At 42.9% G+C, this 18,687-nt stretch overlaps 1 protein-coding gene across 2 annotated transcripts in view; it reads right to left on the reverse strand.

Annotated features, from left to right (window-relative positions):
* The window catches only part of LOC136164846 (nuclear body protein SP140-like protein), a 95,164-nt gene that overhangs the window by 42,111 nt on the left and 34,366 nt on the right, over positions 1-18,687 (reverse strand). For both annotated transcript variants that reach the window (XM_065930372.1, XM_065930373.1), the window contains exons 4-12: positions 17,208-17,291; positions 15,658-15,708; positions 15,318-15,389; positions 11,251-11,400; positions 10,648-10,731; positions 8,419-8,565; positions 7,629-7,712; positions 2,532-2,585; positions 1,827-1,910 (exon numbers count right to left, since the gene is read on the reverse strand). In XM_065930372.1, coding sequence (XP_065786444.1) covers positions 1,827-1,910; positions 2,532-2,585; positions 7,629-7,712; positions 8,419-8,565; positions 10,648-10,731; positions 11,251-11,400; positions 15,318-15,389; positions 15,658-15,708; positions 17,208-17,291 — 810 coding nt within the window. The remainder of the gene's footprint in view (positions 1-1,826; positions 1,911-2,531; positions 2,586-7,628; positions 7,713-8,418; positions 8,566-10,647; positions 10,732-11,250; positions 11,401-15,317; positions 15,390-15,657; positions 15,709-17,207; positions 17,292-18,687) is intronic.

The following is an 18,687-nucleotide window of genomic DNA, read 5'->3' on the forward strand; positions in this document are numbered from 1 at the left end:
TGTGGAGAAAAGGGAACCCTCTTACACTGTTGGTGGGAATGCAAACTAGTACAGCCACTATGGAAAACAGTGTGGAGATTTCTTAAAAAACTGGAAATAGAACTGCCATATGACCCAGCAATACCACTTCTGGGCATACACACTGAGGAATCCAGATCTGAAAGAGACACGTGCACCCCAATGTTCATCGCAGCACTGTTTATAATAGCCAGGACATGGAAGCAACCCAGATGCCCATCAGCAGATGAATGGATAAGGAAGCTGTGGTACATATACACCATGGAATATTACTCAGCCGTTAAAAAGAATTCATTTGAATCAGTTCTAATGAGATGGATGAAACTGGAGCCCATTATACAGAGTGAAGTAAGCCAGAAAGATAAAGAACATTACAGCATACTAATGCATATTTATGGAATTTAGAAAGATGGTAACGATAATCCTATATGCAAAACAGAAAAAGAGACACAGAAGTACAGAACAGACTTTTGAACTCTGGGGGAGAACGTGAGGGTGGGATGTTTTGAAAGAACAGCATGTATATTATCTATGGTGAAACAGACCACCAGCCCAGGTGGGATGCATGAGTCAAGTGCTCGGGCCTGGTGCACTGGGAGGACCCTGAGGAGTCGGGTGGAGAGGGAGGTGGGAGGGGGGATCGGGATGGGGAATACGTGTAACTATATGACTGATTCATGTCAATGTATGACAAAACCCACTGAAATGTTGTGAAGTGATTGGCCTCCAACTAATAAAATAATATTAAAAAAAAAAAAAAATGAAGTCTCTCACTGTTTCCATTGTTTCCCCATCTATTTGCCATGAAGTGATGGGACCAGATGACATGCATTTATTATTGTCAAATACACTTTCTTGCATCAGACACTGATACATTCCCCTGTGACTATGCCAGATCCCTTGTATCTCCTCTTTGGGCTCTGATCATGCAACACAGCTCTTATCTTCCTGTTACACAAAATAGTCACTCCTTTTTATCCTTAAACATTTGTACATCCATTAATATTTCCTCATCCCAAAATGGGGAAGCAAGAGCTAGCCTGCCTAAGTCTTAAAGATTTTGTGATGACAGAGTAAGATCTTATTTGCTAAAGGAATTTAAAATACCATCAGACAATCTAATTACAATGTGTTGAATATGTGACAAAATCTATACTAAAGTTTTAGAATGGTTGATCTGAAGCCTTTATTTCTGTCTATAATTACACAGCAGGACCAGTTGTCTTTTGATGTTTTTATAATTACAAATGGCATTAGTGTCAACCAGTATACCACTATAGAAATCTAGGATCTTGGTGTTAGTAGACATGACAGTAAGTGCTTAAAAAGATACCATCATTGTGGTAATTGTTTCTGCTAAAATAGGAGTATAAAAGTCCACACATTTAGTGACTAGGGCTTCCCAGGTGGTGCAGTGGGAAAGAATCCGCCTGCCAGTGCAGGAAATGTGGGTTCAATCCCCGAATCGAGAAGTTCCCTTGGAGTAGGAAATGGCAAACCAGTGCAGTATTCTTGCCTGGGAAATCCCATGGACAGAGGAAACTGGCAGGTTACAGTTCATGGGGTCGCAAAGAGTTGGACATGACTGAGCGACTAACACACATTATTGTATTATATTATTATACTCATTTTGTTAAGCGTAAATTTATAATAATTTCCTGTCTCCTTCCATTTTCTAAAAATCCCAGAAGTAGTTCCCAGGATTAACTGGATACAAAGAGCTCAGAATGAAATGCATCTGGAAGTAGCTTTAAATTCAGACTCCTGACATGCTGCAGGCCAAGGCTGGACATCCTAATCTTCTTTACCTGACCCATTTCTTAGGGCTGAACTAGATGTTGCCTGAGGCTCTCCTTCGTTGCTCAAGTCTGAAGAGTCACTACTGCACATCCCTGCAGAAAGAAATAAAAGTCCTTTACAATCTCAGTCTGTGTCCTAGGACCAATACAGCATGGAATTCTTTAACAGGAAATTTGGAAAAGGGAAGCTTGTATAAGAGGGTTAAGGATAATTCTCCCACCAGGTCACCCTGTGGCTCCATCTGACCTGGTGGTCAAGGTTGTTCCAGGAACCACCCCCAAGGCTGGGAGTGGCCACAACTTTGCTATGGAAGGCACTCCCTTTGGTCACTAGCTTTTACCCTTCCCTCTTGTCTGTACATATTAACATTCCTGCTTTCACTCTGTTTCTTATCCAGAGAGACCCTGGAAGCAACAATTTCAACATCAGAGCCTCCATCAGCTGGGCCCTCAATGAGTACCCCTCCAACCTGGGGACTACTTTATCCTTTTATGTGAATGAAGAATAAACTTGTACTGCACTGCGACACTCAACTTCTTGAGGTTTCTGTGTTACATCAGTTAGCCCAGCTCACCTAATTCAAAATAAATGTGAATCATCTAAAATACTTACAAATTTGTAGCTTCATTTTCAATGATATAACCAAAAAGTTGAAGGAGGGTTTTGAGGCAAAGAAAGATATTTGTAACAGCAAGAGTTTTAATTGTTCTTACGTCTTTTCCTACTGTTCATTCTGAAAATAGACACACTTCCAGTGGCTGACGGATCTAGTAAGTAAAGGAAAATAAAACCAATAATCTATATCAAAAAGAGTTATGAGCTTATGAATACTCACATTACAGACAGGATGTAGGCTATAAAGATGCAGTGATGAACATTACTGTCTCTTCTCATCTAAGGGAAAGAAATCACTACCAAATGGAGTGAAGATCCCCAATCCTTCAGCCTTAGTTGCAAAGTCAAAGAAGTTTTGAAAACCAGTATTTTTTCATAGGATTGCAGCTAACTAATTTGGTAACAAACCTGGACTTCGGCAGCCATGAGTTCAATAAAATATTTATCACAGTTGATGTGAATTCATACAATTTGCTGCATCAATACTAACACAGTTTATTTGAGAATGAGATTCGGTCCCAAACTTATTGGATTGTCTTATAATCTATAGGATATACACCACACTGCCTTTCTAAAATAATAAAGCATTATTATTTTACATCTGGCTTTAAAATTTTTATCAATTTTTATTGGGGTATAGTTGCTTTATAACGTTGTGTTAAAGATTTTGAATAAAGGATTACAAACGTTTCCTAAGAGTCCAGATTGTTAGTTCTGTCTCTTCTGGTAAGTTTCTGTAAGTTTCCATATATGATGTGTAATGGGCTTCCCTGGTGGCTCAGATGGTAAAGAATCCACCTGCCAAGGAGGAGATATGGATTCAGTCCCTGGGTTGAGAAGATCCCCTGGGGAAGTGAATGGCTACCCACTCCGGTATTCTTGGGGCTTCCCTGGTGGCTCAGGACGATAAAGAATCTGCCTGCAATGTGGTACACCTGGGTTTGATCTCTAGGTCGGGAAGATCCCCTGGAGTAGGGAATGGCCACCCACTCCAGTATTCTTGCCTGGAGAATCTCATGGAGTGAGGAGCCTGGTGGGCTACAGTCCTTGGGTTCATAGAGCTGGACATGACTGAGCGACTAACACTTTCACTTTTATCAACATGATGTGTAAAAGACCCTTAAGTGTTTATGTGCTGGAGTTTTCTCTTCTGTGAAATCAGGGAACAACAGTTTTCTGACTGACATTTTAGGCTTTTATGGACATAAAAGGATACTTTATTTTTGAAGATATTTTTGAATATGACTATAGGTCAATGCCATGTTGCAGGTATGTCATGTTGGAGTCCTACCCAGTACTGCCTTGCACTCTCCATGTGAATTCATAAAAGATACTCGTGAGTGCATGCATGCATGCTTGCTAAGTCACTTCAGTCTTGTCTGACTCTATGTGACCCTGTGGACCCTAGCCCGCAAGACTCCTCTGTCCATGGAATTCTCCAGACAAGAATGCTGGAGTGCGTTCCCATACCTTCCTCCAGGAGATCTTTCCTGACTCAGCAATTGAACCTGAGTCTCTCACATCTCCCCCATTAGCACGTGGGTTCCTCACCACGGTGCCAACTGGCACTTTACCAGTGTGAACTGGGAAGACCAAAAGACCCTCAAGCCTGGAAAGATCAAAAGACCCTCAAACATTACCAATACGTTTCCTCATCTATAAACCTGGGAGAACTTGGTTACCCTCACTCCCTGTTAAGGATTTTGTAAAAACAAAATGAAACTTTATTTACGAAAACCCTATGGGAAATCACTGTTAGCCAACGGTTCAACTATAATTAGGGTTTGATAGTATTTGGTCTGAAGCCATTTTTCCATCAATAATATAACAGAAGCACAAATTACTCTGTGAAGACTTTCTAAGTTGGGGACTAAAGATAATATTAATGAATAGAGGAATACCATGCTTACTACGCTCTACAGAATAAAAGCATGCTGGAGAATAGGTACACTATTTCCACTCTTTAGCATTAATAGCTGTGATAGTGTGTACTAAAAATATCATTTTACTAGCATATTTTTGCTACATTTTCAATATAGCAACTGATTGGGCTCGCCCAGTTAAACAACAGTTTATATATATCTTTTTGCCTCTTTCCATTTTCCAACATAGCTAGAGAAGTTACATGTGGAAAGTGATATCCTAGAAGTAATTAAATCAAGGCATATGGAGAATGATCAGAATAAGATTCATCAGGAAAACAGAATTCTGGATTTAGACTCTGGTTATCTGTGGTCCAGGGCTGCAATCTTGATCTTCCTACTTGAGCCATCTGGGATGGAGAGATGGTGGCTTCTTGGGTCTCTCCTCCCTCACTTGATCCTAAAGACTTAAGGTTATTGGCCTCTGCACAAAGGAACTTCTTGAGGACTCTGCACAAAGGAACTTCTTGAGGAGTCTGGGGTGTGACCAAGGAACCCACTGAGCAGGAAATTCCGTAATAAGAAAACTCAGAAAGTCTTGAAAAGTCAAGGAAAGTATGGCCTGTACATCTAAGTCACCTGCCATTTAGCGATACTCCATTTAGTTAGCGATGCTCCTTATCTCCAGAACAGAGACAATTCAAATGCAAGGGGAGCCTTTGCTCTACTTTAAACTTAACCACCCTACCCTTCTCTGTCTTTTACTTCTGACCCCTTCTATCGTCTTTTTCACATGTTATTCATCTGGTGTTTCTCACGTAGGGTACCTTAGAAACCTGTTCAAGACTGAGTCTCCTCTTCCCACCTCCTCCCACCCCCTGCCAACCTGGTGCCCTTGAACTATTTGCAAGCCTGGAAAATAATCTTCTCATGTGTCTGAACCATAGATATGTTTGGGAACTACCTTTTAGAGCCTTTTACCTACTCAACTAAGATGAAAGTAGAAGGTGGACTTCCCAAAAACTGAAGCAAATTTATATTTTACTTGGGACTTCCCTGGTGGCTCAGATGGTAAAGACTCTGCCTGCAATGTGGGAGTCACAGGTTCAATCCCTGGGTTGGGAAGATTCCCTGGAGAAGGGAATGGCAACCCACTCCAGGATTCTTGCCTAGAGAATTCCATGGACAGAGGAGCCTGGCGTGCTACAGTCCATGGAGTCGCACAGAGTTGGACACGACTAAGCAACTAACATATACTTGATAAATCTAGTGAGTAAGTAGATTGAATGTTTTATTTAAAATATTACTCTTTTGTAGCATCAAGATCAGGGAATATTTTTGCTTCTTTTAAGGACTTTTCCTAGTGTGTTTCTATAAATAGGTATGTTTCTAATATTGTCTGGGTCTAGAAAGTAGAAAGGGAAGAAAAAATCACAAATTTGTACACTACAGAAATACAGATCTTATGGTCACTCTGGCTGCCGCCAGGACTGAGGAAACAACATTTAGATAATTTTGAGCTGCAATTTTACAAAGGAAATAATGCAGAATCCAGAATGCCAGCTTTGTTATTCCCTTTCATCTCTCATGAGACTTATTAGAGACCTTGAAACATTTATGTGATTGTGTTTTCTCATCTAGAAACAACGATAGCAGTGTCCATCCTGCTTACCCTTTAAGGTTGTAAGATTGTTTGCAAAAGTCCTTTGAAAAATCACTTTATATGCCATGACTTGCTGAAGAATTGTCAAAAACACTTTGGGTTTCAGAATACCTTATCTGAAGTCTTTATTTCTGATAACAGTAGATAGCTAGATGAGTTATCTTGTGACACGATTCAAGCTTGTGATCAGATAATAATATGAAAGTGAAAGTGAAGTCACTCAGTCATGTCCGACACTTTGCGACCCCATGGACTACTAGGTTCCTCTGCCCATGGGATTTTTAAGGCAAGAATACTGGAGTGGGTTGCCATTTCCTTCTCCAGATAATCATATGACTTTCCAATAAAGGAATACAGTTCACATTTGAACAATATGGATTTGAGCTACAAAGGTCCAGATGAGACTCAGATTTTTTTTTTCCCCGTAGAAAACACTACATCACTAGACAATCCACTGTTGGTGGAATTCATGGATGTAGAAACTGAAACTCGAATACTTTGGCCACCTGATGTGAAGAGCTGACTCATTAGAAAAGACCCTGATGCTGGGAAAGATTGAAGACAGGAGGAGAAGGGGCCGACAGAGGATGAGATGTTTGGATGGAATCACCACTGACTCGATGGACATGAGTTTGAGCAAGCTCTGGGAGTTGGTGATGGACAGGGAACCCTGGTGTGCTGCAGTCCATGGGATTGCAAAGAGTCGGACACGATGGAGTATCTGAACAACAACAATGCATGGGTGTGGACCTGTGTATATGGAGGCTGACTATAAGTTATAAGCAGATTTTCGATTGCGCTGAGAGTTGGTGTGCTTAACCCGTGCATTGCCAACCATATTTAACTTTCTGTTCTTCATAGAAGTCACCATATAAATCTGACATTTTGGGGCTTCCCTGGTGGCTCAGTGGTAAAGAATTCATCTGCCAAGCAGGAGACTTGGGTTCAATCCCTGATCCAGAAAGATCCCAAATGCGGCAGAGGAGCTGAGCCCATGTGCTATAGTTGCTGAGCCCGTGCTAGAGAGGAGCCCTAATTACTGAGCCCATGTGCCACAATTACTGAAGCCCACACGTCCTAAAGCCTGTGCTCCCCAACAAGAGAAGACACTGCAATGAGAGAAGCCCAAGGACCATCACTAGAACTAGAGAAAAGCCAAGGCAGCGATGAAGACCCAGCACAGCCAGAAATAATAAGTAAGTAAATAAAATTATTGAAAAAAATCTAACCTTTTATAGACATGGCACCTAGTAGTTTTAAACACACTCATTACTTTCTTAATCTATTTCTATTATATAATAAAATAGAAAACATGTATTAACTAGTGGGACCCATCAGTTAATAGTTAAGAAGGAAATAGCAACCCATTCCAGTATTCTTGCCTGGGAAATCCCATGGACAGAAGAGCCTGATGGACTAAAGTCTTTGGAATCGCAAAAGTGTTGGATACGACTGAGTGACTAAACGGCAACAACCATCAGATAATAGACCTCATCCTCAGATAGAGATTTCATATCATCCTGCATTTCCCATAACAGTAAAATTCAGAGGATACGATTCCAAGAAAAACTGGATCCGTGGTTCAGAAGGGACTCTGAGTAAGATGCTCCAGAAACAGTAGCGCTCCTGCAGATTCCTGCAGCCCTGGCCTTGCTCTCCCACTTCCTTACCAGTTATCCTTCCTGGTGTTGATGTGGAGGGTTCTGGGAACTCATCTCCATCACTGGATTCCGCAGAGTCCTCACTGCTGATCACTGCACAGAGGAACAACTCCCCTTAGGATCTCCGGGTGGAGCCCACGCAACAGGAAACCCCAGAATGAGAGCAGCGGGGAGAACTAGAAGCTAAGTTAATTCAAGGCACGTGGTCTGTGCTTGAATGTGGTGAGCTGCAGGTTGCTCCCGGTCCTGCATGAAAGGTGATGACGCTCACACACAGAGGCGGCTCTGCCCATCCTGCCCACACTCCCCTCCCCCACCCTCCTGCTACCCCTCACCCCCACCCTAGACCTACCTCTGACCCTCTACTCCATTCTACCTCTTTCTTTCATTCTCGTTTTACTTCTTCACTTTCCTCTTGGCCCCTTTCCCTTGCTTATGCCTCTCTTTCCAGGAATGGTATCGCTTGATACCTCGCTTTGTCTTTATGTGTTTCTTTTCCATCTACTCTCTTGAATATCTTGGCTCTCTATTTTTTTCCCTTTCCTTTCTTTCTCATACTTTCCTCTCTTACTTTGGAAATAGTCTCCTGGGCATCAATATTTGTTACCCATCATCTGTCTTCTGATATTTTTCTGGTTCCTGGGGGACCTCTTCCGCTAAACTCACAGCACACGGTGCTGGCTCCCTGCCCTTCCTTCCTCTGCCCAAGGCCACCTGGACTGGCTGGCTGGACCCTGACGCCCCAGCCTCTTGCCTGGTTCCCTTGACCCCTGCTCCATTTTCTCTCTGTCAGCCTTACCTATTATGTCAGACACCTGCTTATAGTTAGTCCTTGCTTGGGCTTGCAGTTGAACTTCTGAGTTAAAAAATGGCTTTTCCTTCTTTATATCCACTAGACGGACAGAACAGGAATTGATTTGTAGTCCATGGTTGGATGGCTTTGCTCCTGGATCAAATTTTAACAAATGAAAAATTTTAATTTGTCTCCCCAAAAAGGAGCTTACTAGCAAAGTGAAAGTGAAGTTGCTCAGTCGTGTCCAACTCTTTGCGACCCCATGGATTGTAGCCTACCAGGTTCCTCCCTCCATGGGATTCTGCAGACAAGAATACTGGAGTAGGTTGCCATTTCCTTCTTCAGGGGGTCTTCCCGACCCAGGGATCGAACCCGGGACTCCTGCATTATGGGCAGACGCTTTAACCTCTGAGCTACCAGGGAAGTCTTCTTCCTGTAATCTTACTGCAGAGAGAGGTTCCACTCCACCCTTCTCCTTTTTTCTGCTCAACTCTGTCCCTTCCTTCATGCCCTTCTGAACTCTAAGTGGAATCAGAGCTTTCCTAGTGGCTCAGAGGGTAAAGAATCTGCCTGCAATGCAGGAGTCTTGGTTCGATCCCTGGGTCAGGAAGGTGCCCTGGAGAAGGTAACAACAGCCCATGCCAGTATTCTTGCCTGGGAAATCCCTTGGAGAGAGGAACCTGGTGGGCTACAGTCCCAAGTGGTTGCAAAGAGTCCGAAATGACTGAGTGACTAACACTCTTAAGTGGAATCATTCACTCTTGTTCTGTCTAGTCTTTTGGGGGCAGGGCGGATATGGATTTAGCTTCTTTTATCAACATTATGTGTGCAATAGTCATCTGTATCCAGTTAAACATATTTTCTCACTGTTGTATAACATTCCATTACAGAAATTATCCATTAAAAAATAAAACTAAAAAGTCTCCATTTGTACTGGCTCAAGTTTTAGACTACGACAAATAATGCTATGATAAACATTCTTTTGTATGTGTTGTGATAATATACATTTCTGTTGACTTGTTGAAGAGTGTAACTGCTAAGTTATAAGCTACCTGTATTTTCTACTTTGGAAGATTATACAAAACTGTTTTCCAAAAGCATATGAGAAGGCAAGGATGGTTGAGGGAGCTTGTCAAATTTAAGTAACTAAAAGGAGTTTGGTGTGATGGGAATGTAGTATGATGGAGAAATACACAGCTGGTAGGTATGTGTCCAGTACTCCATACCTGCAGCTTTGATTTCATGCCGAGGGGCCACAAGAAGGTGCGTGCGTCAGCGCTAACTCATGTCTGACTCTTTGCAATCCCATGGACTGTAGCCCGCCAGGATCCTCTGTCCATGGGATTTCCCAGGCAAGAATACTGGGGTGGATTGCCATGCCCCCCCGTAGGGGATCTTCCCAACCCAGGGATGATATTGGGCTTTAAACAGGAAAACCATATGAACTGGTCTGCATTTTGGAAAGGTCTACTGAGCTAAAATGCAGAGAGTGAATCTGAAGGAAGTGAGACAGGAGGGAAGAAATGAGCAGGAGACTGTTCTTCTATTTGACATGAGAAGTGACAAGATGTGGATTATAGCAAGCCTAGTGGTAAAGAACTCGCCTGTCAATGCAGGAGACTTGTAAAAGACACTGGTTCAATTCCTGCGTCAGGAAGATCTCCTGGAGGAGGGCATGGCCACCCACTCCAGTATTCTTGCTTGGGAAATCCCAGGGACAGAGAAGTCTGGCAGGCTACAGTCCATGGGGGTAGCACAGAGTCAGACATGACTGAAGCAACTTAGCATGGGTATGGCAAAGAATGGAGAACAATTGGACAAGCTGGAAATATTTTAAAGTTAGAATTGATGGAAGTGAGAAGTAAAACCATGATTGGTTTAATCTGCTCAGTTTTGTGACTGTTAGTTACTTATATAGCAATAGATGGTTATAGATACAGCCTCTGAATTGAGATGTCCAACAGATTTTTTTTTTTTTTTTTTTTTTTTGGCCATGCAAAGGAAAACTTTTAGGCTTTTAGAAAAACAAAGATGTAATTAGAAAATTGGTAAGATACGACACTTCCCTGGCAGTTCAATGGTTAAGACTGCATTTCCAATGCAGGGGACATGGGCTCAATCCCTGTCCAGGAAACTAAGATATCACAAGCATGTAACATGGCCATTAAAAAAAAAAAAAAGGATAAAATAAAAGTTAAAAGAAGAAAGAAAATAGGTAAGGTAAGTAATAATTACTTTCTTTATTAGAAGGCAATGGGTTGGGTGTCTCCTCCCCAGCATCTGCATTATTTGATTGGATAGGTGCTGCTTCACAGAACTCTGAAGATAAAAAAGACCACAGCTGACATCCAACAGAGTTTTGCTTTGTCCTATTCCCATTTTCTTGCATCTTCCCCAACCTCTCTTTCCTTCTTATGTGTCTACTTTGAGCCTGTCTGCATTTATTGCCACCTTCACCCCATGAAAGTGCTGCACTTCATTGATTCTGGGGCCAACCTCTCCCTGACTCTTGTTTCTGTTTCTCTTCCTCTGTGGGTCTGGAACACTTCACCTTCTTAGTTTTTCTTCTCTCACTTTCTTCCTCCAGGTCTTTCTCATCAACATATCAGGCTCTGTTCCTGCCCTCAGTGACTATGTAATTTCCCCTTTCTTTGTTAATAGATGTTTCCTTGAGTGGTACATGAATTTCATTCTTTGTCACCAGTCAGGACCTCTTGACCCCTTCAAGAGGGTAAGGACTGAATCCCTGGGCAAACCACCCAGGACCAGCATGTCCTGGACATACCCTTCCCCCGTGGTGAACATCTCTGCTCCCCAGGCAAAGCCAGCCAGCCTTACCTGATGGTTCAGATTCTTGGTCACATTGTTCATTTGCTTGCTGGCTTTCCAGTGCATCGTTCTGGTTGCTGGGTGTATCGTTCCTCTTTGCATTTATCTCTTCTGTTTCACTGAGGTGATCTGAGAGTCTATTTTCAGGGGAGGCTGTACCTAAACCACAGTTTGATTTATAAATATTTTATTTTCCTCCAACATCCAGCAGAATCCAACAGGAAGATACAAAGCATTCTAAGCTTTTAAAGCAGAGGGAATTTAATCCAGGGATTGGTTACACAGCTGATGGAAGAGCGGAGAAGACCAAGTGGAAGAATGTGACAACCACAGACCCCCCAGGACCAGCACACCCACCCTTCCTCCATGGCAACCATCTCTGGTCCTCACTGATTCCATCAACCACTTCCACTCTGTTCCCTCCAGCCTCAATAATGTATGAACACATAGACATATTTTTCACTGCAGTTTGGATTTTTCTCTTAGTGTTATTTTTCTGAACAAAGTAATTTACATGAAGCATGATTTAAAATTATTTCCCAAAGTTTTAGTATGAAATGTGGGTCCTGGTGCCTGTTTTGTGCCGCATCCTCAGGACTGGGAGCCTCCCCTTGGGGCGGGGGGCGGGAGGGAGACACAGCGCTCCTCTCGCTGGGCATGTCAGCCCACCTTGTCGGGTCAGACACTCAGACACATTTACTGCTGTGTACCATTTGGGTCCTAGGTTGAAGTTTGTCTCTTTATATTCCTTGCTCCCCACCATCAAGATGCTCTCGGATTTCATTTCCTGGCAAGATTGCCCCCAGACCCACGCTGTGAATTTCAGAGAACTTCATTGCCTCCTCCTGCCACACCCTACACACACACACACACACACACACACACACACACACACTGAATCCTTTCTCTTCTGCTCATTACTTGTCACAGTTTCATCCGCTTATCCTTTCCAGTTTCCATCAGCTGTACTAGCAGATGCATGGCTAATATGTATTCATCCATATGTATTTTCAATTGTTAACTTTTTGAATAAATGTGATTTGTTAAAAGTATTGCTGTGTTTTTCAGCAAAGGAAACTGTAAACAAGAATGGGAGAAAATAATAGCAAAGGAAACAACTGACAAAGAATTAATTTCCAAAATATACAAGCAGGTCATACAACTCGATACCAGAAAAAAAAACCCAATCAAAAAGTGGGAATAAGACCTAAACAGACATTTTTCCAAAGGAGACATACAAATGGTTAGCAAACATATGAAAATATGGTCAACATTGTTCATTATTAGAAAAATGCAAATTGAAACTACAATCAGATACCACCTCACACCAGTCAGAATGGCCATCATCAAAAAGTCTACCAACAATAAATGCTGGAGAGGATGTGGAGAAAAGGGAACCCTCCTGCATTGCTGGTGGGAATGTAAATTGATACAGTCACTATGGGAGATGGTATGGAGATTCCTGAAAAAGCTAGGAATGAAGCCATCATATGAGCCAGCAGTCCCATTCCTAGGCATATACCCTGAGGAAACCAAAATTGAAAAAGACACATGTATCCCAATGTTCATTGTGTCATTATTTACAATAGCTAGAACATGGAAGCATCCTAGATGTCCATCTACAGATGAATGGATAAAGAAGCTGTGGTACATATTTACAATGGAGTATTACTCAGCCATAAAAAGGAATGCATTTGCATCAGTTCTAATGAGGTGGACGAACCTAGAACCTATTATACAGAGTGAAGTAAGTCAGAAAGAGAAATATAAATACTGTACACTGACACATATATATGGAATCTAGAAAGATTGTACTGATCAATTAATTTTCAGGGCAGCAAGGGAGAAACAGACATATGGACATGGAGTGGGGAGGAGGGAAAGGATGAGATGTAAGGAGAGAGTAAAATGGAAACTTACAATACCATATATAAAATAGATAGCCAATGGGAATTTGTTGTATGACTCAGGGAACTAGAATGGGCTGGCTTTGTGACAATCTACAAGAGTGGGATGGGGAGGGAGATGGGAGGGAGGTTTAGGAGGGAGGGGACATGGGTGTACCTATGGCTGATTCTTGTTGATATTTGACAGAAAACCACAAAATTCTGTAAAGCAAATATCCTTCAATTAAGAAAAAGACCTAAAGTAGCAAAAAAGTATTACTGTGCTTTCAAAAATCACTTTGAAAGTTCTTCTTTTATAAAAGCATATTACTAACTTAGAACATTCTTTTTAAAATAATGCATCCCTAAGGGAAGCTACATAGTAAGAGCCTTTCATGTAGGTAGTTCCCTGAGACTCCTCTATGTTCCTTATTTCCTAAGGTGAGTCATGGAATAAAGACTTAAAATTTGTTATAGACTAGTGTGTTGTAAGCAGGGAAAACTACGACTTTCAATTTATCTTCCTGGGCCAGAAGGTGGCATTGCTTTTCTCACTACTTCCCCAGCCTGGGGAATCAGTAAATCCAATGAACACCTATGAGGAAAAAAAAATCTCGAAGTGTACTACGAATGTAACAGTTAAAAGCTTGGACTCTGGCACCAGAGACAAATAAAGATGATGATTAAGGTAGTAATAACAACAAATGCATGGAACACCGATACAGCTCCAGACACGACTGTGAATGCTTTATATGACGTAACTTGTTTAAAATCCATCACCCGCTGAAATAGGTGCTATTATCATGTCCATTTTACAGATGATGAAACTGAGGAACAAAGAGGGCTAGTCACTACCCCAAGATCCTGAGGTAGAAGCTGAAGCCAGGCTATGGGCCCCTGAATTCCTGCTGTGACACTGCACACAGCAGTGCTCAATCCTGATTTTCAGTCGGGTGAACTTGTACAAATAATCAAATTCTCTAAGCTGATTCTTTTTCGTCTGAAAAGCAGGGGTAATATATACACATTTTCAGGTTTGGGGGCAGATTAAATAAACTACTGGCTGCATCAATATATGGGATACTATGATAAAAAAAATCAAATCGTTATGATCAATGTTTTCAATTAACAGTATATTTTTTTGTACCAGGACTTGTTATTCAGGGAACAAACATGTACTGAATACCTTGTTGTTTAGTTGCTAAGGTGTGTCCTACTCTTTTTCAACCCAATGGACTGTAGCCTGCCAGGCTCCTCTGTCCATGGGATTTACCAGGCAAGAATACTGGAGTGGGTAGGCATTCCCTTCTCCAGAGGATCTTCCTGACCCAGGGACTGAACCTGGGTCTCCAGCATTGCAGGCAGATTCCTTTTTAAAAAAATTAATTTATTAACTTTAATTGGAGGCTAATTACTTTACAATATTGTGATGGTTTTTGCCATACATTAACATGAATCAACCAAGGGTGTACATGTGTCCCACCATCCTGAAGCCCCTCCCACCTTCCTCCCCACCCCATCACCTGGGTTGTCTTAGACCACCAGCTTTGAGTGCCCTGCTTCATCATCGAACTTGCACTGGTCATCTATTTTACATATGGTAATATACATGTTTCAATGCTATTCTCTCATATGTCCCACCCTTGCCTTCTCCCCCATAGTCCAAAAGTCCATTCTTTACTTCTGTGTCTCTTTTGTTGTCTTGCATGTTGGTCGTCGTTACCCTCTTTCTAAATTCCATATATATGCGTTAATATACTGTATTGGTATTTCTCTTTCTGGCTTACTTCACTCTGTATAATAGGCTCCAGTTTCATTCAACTCATTGAAACTGACTCAAATGTGTTCTTTTTTATAGCTGAGCAATATTTTATTGTGTATTTGTACCACAACTTCCTTATCCATTCATCTGCCAATGGACATCTAGGTCGTTTCCATGTCTTATCTATTGTAAACAGTGCTGCTAAGCCACCAGAGAAGCCCAGTGAATACCTAGTGACTGTTAAACGCATTCCCATCCTTGTTCCATTTCATAGCCTCATGACAATCTGCCTGTAACATCCCTATATTACAAATGAGAAAGTTGAGCAATAAAATTTAAATAATAACATCATTAAGAATGTTAGGGGTTAATTGAAGTTATGGGAGGACTCCCCCCCATCGAGCCCTGCCCCGAGGCATGCCCATCACCTGCTTCTTCCACCACTCTGGTTGTAGCACTGGCCTCTGCCAGACAAGACATCGAAGCCCCAAGGTCACTGCCTGATCAAACGAAACAAAACAGAAAACGGTGAAGTCAGCTGCTGGGGCAAAACAAACAGGCCCAGAGTCTTTGGGGACTGCCAGCAAGTGCATTTAAGGAGCCTGGAAGCAGCGACCTTCCCAGCAACTCAGAGTACTGACCCTTGGAGAAACTGCAGAGGCAAAGACTGACAAATTTCTGATACAAAGAAGCAACCGCTCCACCCCCAGCACAGCCTAGAAGGGGACATAAGCGGCAAAGCATCACAGAACAGAGCCAGCAACAGACCATCATAAGATGAGGATTCTCCACCAGACCAAGTCAGGCCTCCAGAAGTTCCTAGGGGGAAAAATTAAAAATTTATTTCATAAATTGAAGTAGGGGCTGTGCCACCCTCCCCTAATTCCCTTTTTCTTTTCTTTCTTTCTTTTTTTTTTTTTTTTTAATAAATAAGAAGCTTGAGACCTCCAGTAGACAGCAATACAGAGACCATCAGGAAGGACCTGGTGGATCTCATCCGACTCTTGCAGCCAGACCCCAAATCCTCGAGTGGAAGGTAGGTCAGGGGCACACTTGGCTGAGAGGGCTTTGGCCAGACCATCTCACTGCATGATCTCCACCAGCCACTCAGTACCTAGCGATGGCTTATCTTGACTTCCCAGCCGTGGTGAACCGGCCTTGGTCCCTAGAGGGGCCCTGACTGGTGACCGTAAGGTAACTCACTTCCTGCAAAGTCCCCACCCCCTCTTCATCCATTCCCTCCCTGTACAGATCTGTTTAATCTCTCTTGTTAGCCTCTCCCTGAGGATTCAACGTCTGATTCTCCTCCACTTTCTCCAGAATGGCAATCCACTCCAGTATTCTTGCTTGGGAAATCCCATGGATAGAGGAGCCTGGTGGGCTACAGTCCATGGAGTAGCAAAGAGTCGGACATGACTGAGTGACTTTCACTTCACTTCCCTCTTTGTATATTTCCCTCCTTTTGTTGCAGGGTTCTGTCTGTCCCATTAGGCTACCAGGGAGTATCCAGGGTTGAAAACACAGGCTCTGGGTTCAGAATGCCTGGTTCCATCCTTGCTCATTTGGTCCCAGGCCAACTACATACATGGTCTCTCTAGATTTCAGCTTTCTTATCTGCAAAATGGGCACATAAGTGATAATACCGTCCAATGGCCCTACACCCACAACTGCCAGAAGAACCATTCAATCAAATGAGCTGTTATTAATTTGCTTGTTTTTGTTGTGTCCTTGATCCCTTTCTCCTTTCATTTCTTCTTTTTCTTCTCCACTCTCTCTTAAATACCCACATCTCCGCATCTCTACCATTCCTCATCACTGAATCCCTATGACTGCCTTTCTCCTTGAATATTCCTGCTCTTGAACAACCTCCCCCACATTTAAATCAGTCCTTTCTTCTGCCGTCATCAACGGCCTCCACTTTGACATGGACTTTGGGCCCATAATGATTAGCCCATCACACCTTCACATTGATCTTCTCCTATAGGATTCTTTCTAAATCACAATGACTTCCCGGCAGTCATTCTCTTTATTTTTTTTTTCCTGGCCATCTCCAGTCATTCTCTTTAAATCTGGTTACTGACACCCTGGGTTCCTCTTCCTTTGACTTGGTATTTGGGGCAACAGCCTCTTGTCATAGCCACTCCTCGAGGACTTAGCCTCTGGTTAGATGCTCATACAAACACCCCTGCCTGCTTTCTCTGTGGTCCTTCATTGTTTCTTCCCTGATTCTCAATCTTTTCTCAGGACTCGGGCCTCCCCCTCCCCTTCTCCTTTTCCTCTTAGCAAGGGAGAGTTGGTTTGTTCTTGATCTCAATCACCTTGCTCAAGGCTCAGTCGGATGGCAGGCCTCTCCTCCCTCTCTTCTCCATCGATCTCTTCATAACCAAGTTTCTCTTGGATTGCTGAAGAGAGGGAGAGAAAACACAATTAGAGATCTCCACCAGAGACCAGAAACATCATCTCAGAATTGCACATTTAGGTATTTTCAGCTCTCGGGTCACTCAGAGCCCAGTGGATCCCAACCTTCATGGTAAAGCTCCCCCATCATCCTTGGACAGAAAAGAGAAACTCCCAGCAAGGGAGCAGTTATGTTCCCTGCACAGAAATGAACCACTCAAATATAAGGACCAAGGAGTCCTGAGAACATCCTAAGGCTGTCAGTCATGTACAATAAATGTCACACCATGCGGACAATACATATGAAGATAAATAAGAGAAGTGAAATGTGTTAACTGCACTGTTCAAAATGTAAGAAAGAAACAAATGTCTTCTGAAGCACAACTAGGATCCTAGAGAAGTGTGTGTGTGTGTGTGTGTGTGTGTGTGTGTGTGTAAAAGAGAAAGCCCAAAGGCTTTAAAGAGGACTCTAGATAAGAGGAGGTTTAGGCTTAATTGTGTTGGGGAGGATGCTCAGTTTCCAAAGAGACAAACCAGAGCGGGTGGGGGGGGGGGGGGCGTGCTGAAGTTGCTAGTCGGAGCTCCCAGAGTGATCCAGATCCCACAAACAAGGACACTCTGAAGCTGCACGCAGGGACTGCCTACTGTGGCTCTGCAGGGCATCCCCACGACCCCTGGACCACGGACCCAAGAGGCTGCCAGCAAGAGGAGGCCAGGCCAGCAGCCCAGAGACCCTGCATGTAGGTAACTTAGCAGATGTAGGAGGAAGGAAATAAACCAAGGAGCCTAGCAGGTAGATCACTGCCAGGAGCCTAGGAAGGAGACATGGTGGGAGGCTGCCTCAGAGCTGCTGGCAGGAGCGCCTCCTGGGAAAATGCCCAGTAGGGGGTGAGATGGACAGGACTGTGGGAGCCATGGGTACTCCTTTGTCTTCCCCAGAGCATGGGTCAAGTTGCAGCAAAATCAGATGGCTGGTATGAGGAGGACAGTGGCCCGAAGCCCAGAAAAGGTGAAGGAGGCCTAAGGGTGGGGGGACTTCAGCACATGAGACAGGGGTGAGGGGGGAACCTAGAAACAGGAGCGATTTCATGCCCTGGACCACTATCCCCATCCTCTGGAGTTTAGTCACTGACCCAACCTCTTGTGGACAGCAGTGACCTCTGCCAGGGGCAGGGGGTTGGCAGCAAGTGTAGATGTGAGTCACCAGCATTTAAAAAGGAGAAATGATAACTTCTCAGCAAAAAGTCAACATTTAGTTATATGTGGCACCAAAAATAACCCCTGGAAAAGAATAGCCTTTGTTATTATTTGAGGAGAAAATATGATTAAAACCATTTTTCCTTCAAGGGAAAATTTGATATAAGTTAACTTTTGTGCTAATTACTCTAGAAATCTGATGAA

This window comes from Muntiacus reevesi, chromosome 3 (assembly GCF_963930625.1).
Source record: "Muntiacus reevesi chromosome 3, mMunRee1.1, whole genome shotgun sequence".
Lineage (NCBI taxonomy): Eukaryota > Metazoa > Chordata > Mammalia > Artiodactyla > Cervidae > Muntiacus > Muntiacus reevesi.